The sequence below is a fragment of the Talaromyces rugulosus genome, chromosome I, assembly GCF_013368755.1.
Source record: "Talaromyces rugulosus chromosome I, complete sequence".
Classification (NCBI taxonomy): domain Eukaryota; kingdom Fungi; phylum Ascomycota; class Eurotiomycetes; order Eurotiales; family Trichocomaceae; genus Talaromyces; species Talaromyces rugulosus.
Window position 1 is genome coordinate 18451 of NC_049561.1, and position 7731 is coordinate 26181.

At 40.7% G+C, this 7731-nt stretch overlaps 1 protein-coding gene across 1 annotated transcript; it reads left to right on the plus strand.

Moving 5' to 3' along the window:
* Window positions 1–4910: 4910 nt before the first annotated feature.
* On the plus strand, window positions 4911–7524 carry TRUGW13939_00003 (uncharacterized protein; the record flags this gene model as incomplete). The annotated part of the gene is made up of 3 exons (XM_035483218.1): window positions 4911–5438; window positions 5496–6939; window positions 6992–7524. The coding sequence occupies 3 exons, from the start codon at window positions 4911–4913 to the stop codon at window positions 7522–7524; spliced, it is 2505 nt and encodes an 834-aa protein (XP_035339111.1).
* Window positions 7525–7731: the final 207 nt, after the last annotated feature.

Sequence of the window (7731 nt, forward strand, 5' to 3'; positions counted from 1 at the left end):
GATGCTCAATAAAATGGAATAGTAGCCAATTAAGAATTAGAAATTATAAGATATCATCTTCCCAGTCCTTTTATAAAAAGGGTATATCTGCTGAAATTTCGCCTTAGAAAGACATATCATAGATTAGTATCTAAATATTATTTTATAATCTAAAATATACCTCTTTTTAGAGAAACTTTGTAATCTCTACCTTCTTTCCCTTTTCTAACTGTAGACACCCAGCTGTCTTCAGATGTTTCTAGATTATTAATATACTGTGATACTGCGTTTTACTAGAACTATTTAGACTTAGAGAATAAAGATGCTCAAGAATCTTTTCATAACATTTATATATAACCTTTGGTGTGCCATCTATACCCTCAGCAACCTGGTTATAGCTATTCCAAATCACTATATAGTAATATAAATCCTAATTAATCTTTCTTTTCTATCTATAGTCTGTCTGTAACCACTAGTTAATAAACTCGTTATATAATATCTTATTATAGAGAATAAATCTATTCTAGCGATCAGGTCTAACATGTATTAAAGAAGAAAGAACAAGGAGATTATCTAACCAGTAGAAGCTAGAATCAATTGTATAATAACTTGTAGATAAAGTAATTTATTACATTAAAAAAGATAAAAGATCATCAATATCTCTATTATAAAGTGACGATATGAAGTTGGAAAACTGGCTTTGAGACATGACAAAAGATATGTAAGCATCACAAAGAGAAGAGGTAAAAAGAAAATATAAATAACATATTAAGATAGAAAAGTACTATAATTAGAAAAATGAGAAAAATAAGAAAGTCAAGTTAATTGATATATTAGATGGAATGAATCTTTGTTTTTTTATTTATTGGTTTGGTATACTGATATTATATGGACCTAATACATTATCCCTATAATAACCCAGTAATAGCCTAAAGACAACCTAGAGAACCTAGTCAAGGCCCAGTCAAACCCCAGTTAAACCCTAATTCCTACCCCAGTTTCCCCAAACCTAGCCAAAAAAATTCATCCTATTCTACTTTCAAAGTTGAAACCTTCAACTTAAATATAGATATCTAGATATTCTAATAAGCGTCGGAATTATCAATAAAACAGTTTGATATTCTGATAACAGTAGAATATTTAAACAGTTTAATATATTCTAATATTCTTTAAAATATTTATTTAATTTATATAGAAATGTATAATATATAAATATATATTTAATATATATAACTACATCAATACAACGATAGATGCGTATTTTCCCACTACACTGTAGATATAGTCTTTCCATATAGAACAAGGCATTGTAAAAGATAAGTAATAGTAAATTCGATATACCCTTTTTATATTTAAGAAATTCCTTAAAGATTTTATTGATTTCTTAGTAGAAAGTATTCTATTTCAGTGTAAACATCAAAATAGGAAAAATGACGGCGTGTAATTTAAATAATTATACCATAATTTATACTAGAACTAGGTTGAAATAGGTTATTTCTAGGTTTTCTGGGGCCTCAGTGACTGGGCCTGGGTTGGGCCTGGGTTATGAAGTTTCGACCCAGACCCAGACCGGGTTGGGTTTTGGGTCGTGACCTTCGACCCAAAATGGGTTATGCGGAAGTCTAGTCAGCATCCTGACTTCTAGAAATATCGCTGCATCATCTCTTTATTCTCCTGCTATCCACGCTCCTACTGTCCCTATCCGCGTCTCTAGACTGTCCGCGGTGCAATAATCACCACTTCACTGTCTTGCCTATCCTGTCTGGTACGCCTACTTTTCTGGCTGTAATCCCGCAATATGCTCAGCACATCGATGTGGATCACACACCACACAGCCAGGATGTTGATTTCTATCCCTAATGTGTTCGTCGCTACAATTGTGACCCCACTGGCCATCTCACTGAATGCCTGCAATGTCTGCCGCTTGGCCGCCTCAGCTATTTATCTATAGTATACCAACATCCCTAATATTACCACTAATATGTCGATATTCCCTATTAACTCACAGTAAATAATCACCTTCTTTCCCTAAAAATGCCATTAGGCCTCCTGCTGTCGAATAAATGCCATCTATGTTGCTTTATCCGGCTCTATTGGCTCTACGCGGTATGTAATATTCGTCTGTGTCGTGTGTAGATTACAGTACTATTATACCACCACAGGCATCAATTATAATGTCTGCAACAACTGGGCCTTATCAACCGCTGGCAATATCACTGTCAATATGACTATGGGGGTGCCTATGGTCATCAATCAGAATAACTTCTGCATTTTGGGTCAAAAATCCGCCTGGCTGTCTAATATCATGTGGCATTTATTGATCATAATCTGGTCTAATTAGTTCTGGTCCTGCAATTAACCTAAATATAATCAAAATCCTTTGTTAATAGCTAACTCAGGCGTCACTAATATAATGTGTGTGGTCTCAGGCAGTCAATAGGAATTCCACGGCACACATAATATCCTGGTCTGTTTGCACTCCTGCTGCATGTCTTGCCGCAATAACACTATAGATACCACTATAATCAATGTACTGGCCTGCTTCTACACTGCTAGTATTATGAATATTATACTTTTATCCCCACCGATGCCCATCACCACCAACATCTATAGCGCGCTGTCCATAATGGTCTTAATAGCAGCTGCCTACACGCCTTGAAACTATGCCATAAATCCTTTAATACAGGTTAATAATGGCTGAATGGCCGCCTGCCACATTACCTATTAATAGGCCATCTACCATACCTGGTTCTGCTCAGTAACCTGCTATCCACACTTCCCCCCAGCTCCCCGCGTCAATGAAAATCCTAAAAACCGGTACCATCGCTTACTAATCTACCAGAACTGCTCCTGCATTACCGCTAACATCCCAGCTGCTTGGTGCATCTCCCAGGCATATATCCCCTCAGCAATATGACTGCCATGCCCAGCCTACATATCAATCACCACATCCTCCATCATCCACCAACATCCATCTTCATTCTCAGTGGCCTCCTCCTCATCATCATCAACCTCAAACCCAGCTATAGACCCTAAATATCACCACACAATCACAATCATGATCTACCGGCATACACTGATGTTCAACCGCTCCTCTATACCCATCTCACTCTCCCGCTACATAGCCTATTTCATACAGTCCAACATCCATATCCGGCCATTCACCTCTTGCAGTGGCCATATGAACCCACTCCGCTCGGGATGCCCATACACCATAGTCTCAATGTGCCATTAAAATAGCATGACCAACCGCTGGAAATATATAAATAACTCACCCACTGGCCGCGGCACATATCAATGAATGATCTTTGGCCACCTATTGATACTATACCCCTTGTGATATAACACTATAAACAATATCAACCCTTTCTTAATAAATTAATTATGGATACCGCCAAACTTGGTATTCTAATATCAGATACTCAATATCTTAAGTCCCTGCCTAGGGTCACCACCCGTCTAATGCTTCAATATTAATATCTGTTCCTTACTCCATCCAACAGCCTGCATCTACTGTTGTACCTGCCTCTCTCACTATTACCCATCCAGCTGAATCCATTCCTGGCGCAACCAGGGGATGTTCTAAATCTAGTGATATAACCACTATTAGTCATCTAACACCCACCAATTACAGGGATCCCAGGCATAATACTATCGGGGCTGGTCCTCAGCTATGTTGTCCTCCATGATGTCCCATGCGATAGAGGGTAACTGCTCGGCCTCTTCCAGCATTAATAATAATACTTCCTGTATCAAATACTCCCACATCTAGTTGACCAACCCGTGCACCATCTCCTGGAACTAATCCATGGTAAACTGGTAATGCTGGTACGTGATCTAGTCATCCTGCCACGCCACTAACCCATCAGTAGTGGTGTTATACTGGATCTTCAATCTATATATCCAGGCATCTAACATCCATTTTATCAGCATAGCTTCTATAGTGGTCATGAACCATATCACTATAGCCTATAATAGGTTCAAACAATCCTTGGTCTCGGCTGTCTCTTCTTATTAGACTTCCGCATAACCCATTTTGGGTCGAAGGTCACGACCCAAAACCCAACCCGGTCTGGGTCTGGGTCGAAGCTTCATAACCCAGGCCCAACCCAGGCCCAGTCACTGGGGCCCCAGAAAACCCAGAAATAACCCATTTCGACCCAGTTCCGGCATAAATTATGGTATAATTATTTAAATTACACGCCGTCATTTTTCCCGTTTTGATGTTTACACTGAAATAGAACACTTTCTACCAGGAAATCAATGAAATCTTTAAGGAATTTCTTAAATATGAAAAGGGCATATCGAATTCACTGTTGCTTATCTTTTACAATGCCTCGTTCTACATGGAAAGGCCGTATCTACGGTGTGGTGGGAAAATGCGCATCTATCGTCGTACCGATGTAGTTATATATGTTAAACATATATTCACACATTATACATTTCTACATGAATCAAATAAATATTTCGGGGAATATTAGAATGTATTGAACTGTTTAAATGTTCTACTGTTGTCAGAATATCAAACCGTTCTATTGATAATTCCGACGCTTGTCAGAATACCTAGATATCTACATTTAAGTCGAAGGCTTCAACTTTGAAAGTAGGACGGGATGAATTTTTTTGGCTAGGCTTGGGGAAACTGGGGTGGGAATTGGGGTTTGACTGGGGTTTGACTGGGCCTTGACTGGGTTCTCTGGGTTGTCTCTGGGCTATTACTGGGTTATTACAGGGATAATGCATTAGGTCCACATAATATCAGTATACCAAACCAATGAATGAGAGGACAAGGATTCATTCCATCTGACATATCAATTAACTTGACTTTCTCATTTTTCTCATTTTTCTAATTGTAGTGCTTTTCCATCTCAGTATGTTATTCATATTTTCCCTTTACCTCTCCCCTTCGTGATGCTTACATATCTTTTGTCATGTCTCAAAGCCAGCTTTCCGACTTCACATCGTCACTTTATAGTGGAGATATTGATGATCTTCCATCTCTCTCAACGCAACAAATCACTCCATCCGCAAGTCATCATACAATTGATTCTGGCTTCCACCGGCCAGATGACCTCCTCGTTCCCCCTTCTTTGATACGTGTTGGACCTGATCGCCGGAATAGGTTTGTTCTCTACGACAAGATGTCACACAACGAGTTTATCGACTGGTGGTTACAGACGGACTATGGGCGGAAAAGAAAGATCAACTGGGATTCACATCGCCACACGGTGATCTGGAATAGCTACAACCAGGTTGCTGAGGGTGTAGATGGCACACCAAAGGTCATGTGCAAACGCTGTGGAAAGATTCTTGAGCATCCTTATTCCCTGAGTCTGAACAGTTCCGGCAAAGCGCAGTATCACGGCACATCAACAATCCAGAAACATCTGAAGACAGCTGGGTGCCTACGGTCGGAGAAGGGAAAGAAGGCAGAGATTACAAAGTTTCTCCAAAAAGAGGTATGTTTTAGACTGTGAAACGATACTTAGATACTAATCTATGGTATGTCTTCCTAGGGCGAAATCTCAGCAGATATACCCTTTTTACAAGAGGACTGGGAAGACGATATCTTGCAATTCCTGACTCTCAATCGGCTACCATTCCACCTCATCGAGCATCCATCATTTAAGCGGATTATCTACAAAGCGCGTTCTGCTCTTGTCGCTCCAGTGATCCCGTCTGCCGATACAATCCGTCGCCGATTAGGGAGCTTGGTCAAAGACCGGCAGCAGCGGGTTCTTCGTACGCTACCTGCTGGTTCAAAGATATCTATTGCGCTTGACTGTTGGACATCTCCATTCTCGCAGGCATTTATGGCGATCACTGGTTATTTTATCGACAGTGATTGGGTTTATCGTGAGGTGCTTCTTGGTTTTAAGCCACTTCACGGTACACATACGGGGTCTTACTTAAGTGGTGTTCTGATGGAAACCCTGGTAGAGAACAACATTGAAGATAGAGTGTTTGGGCTGACCACAGATAATGCATCAAACAATAAGGCATTAGCTGCGTCTCTCCAACAAGCTTTATCAGATGGTGTCATTATTACACGAATACCATGCCTTGCCCATGTTATCCAGCTCAGTCTTAATCAGCTTCTTGTTCGGATTAAGGCAGTTCCATCCAATGAATCCGCGGAGACAAAGTGGACAGAGAGTCAGTCCAGGCTGGTTCAAGAGAATGCGAAGCAATGTCAGATCTCTTCTACATTGAACAAAGTACGTTATCTTGCAATTTATATAAATGCAAGCCCCCAGCGCCGAGAGACATTCTACAATCTTCAGACAACAAACGTCAAGATTGTTCCCATCCAAGATGTGAAAACACGATGGAATTCTACATTTCTTATGCTTCGCCGGGCCAAACGGCTACGTGCTATCTTCTCTTTATTTTGTGCAGAGTATGACTGTGAGGAGATGCTACTTAGCGAGCACGAGTGGCGCCAAATTGACTATCTTCTCTGTATCACTGAGCCGTTCTTCGATTATACAACCCAGTTATCAAAGACTCGAGACGTCACTGCCCACTATGTGTTCAAGATTTACAACCGACTTTTTGATCATCTTGAGCGATCACAGACACAGCTACAACGGAAGCGTGTCCCATGGAAGAAACAAATGCTGGACGCACTGGACGCTGGACGGACCAAGCTTGATGAGTACTACGCTCAAACCGATACTATTCGAGGGCATATCTATGCCGTCAGTACGATGCTTGCACCAGTGAATAAATTTAGATTCTTTCTCTCTAGCGATTGGGATCAGAAGTGGCGAGATATCTATCGCAACGCCTTTCAGCAAGCCCTCATCCCATACCAAGCGCAAGTAAAAAGTCAAAGCCAGGATGCATACAGCTCTCACACTGCAGCTCAACCAAGCTCAAGGCTGGAGGAGATGCTTGATGGAAAGGATATACAGCCACGAGCGATGACTGATGAAATTAGTCAATATCTTGATAGTGGTCAGTGATTATCCACTACCTATGTATTGCTAGTTCACTAATCTTAAACTAGATACTGTTTCTGTTGGGCCACTTATCTTTTGGAAAGAGCATCAATATCGCTTTCCAGCTATTGCCGCCCTTGCGCGAGATGCGCTCTCCTTCCCAGCCACTGGTGCAGGAGTGGAACGCCTCTTTAATACTGCTCGAGATGTTTGTCACTATCGTCGTGGGAGAATGAAGACCGAGACGATTGAGGAGTTGATGATGTTTCTTTGTACATCCAAATTCGATATAGAGGCACAGGAAGCAAAGCTTCTTGAAAAATTCTTCTCACAGGATGAGCTTGAGGCGGCGAAAGAAGAAAGGGAAGAGAAGCTTAACAAGGATGAGATCAATCCAATTAGTGATACAGAGGAGCAAGAGGATGAGCTAGAAAATGGACCAGAGAATGAAATGGAGGATATAGGACTAGATACGACTTCCTTATCTGCTGCTGAACCAGATAGTCCAGGCTCACCGTCATTACCACCAACCTGTACACAGACACGGGTATCAGGGCGGAAACGTAAGAGCCGGGAAGATGATATATTTGAATATCATTAGTTAAATATGTAAATTCTAAATAAAGGCTTTTCTTTTACCTTTTTTCCTAATAAATCTGTAAAGTAAATACTCAAAAATACAACTACAAAATGCATAAGTTATGCAATTAGAATTCTTGGTATATTTGTTATGTTTGTAACCCAATTTGGGGCCCCAGGCCCAGTACTGGGTTACCCAGTCCAACCCAGACCCATTACTGGGTCGACA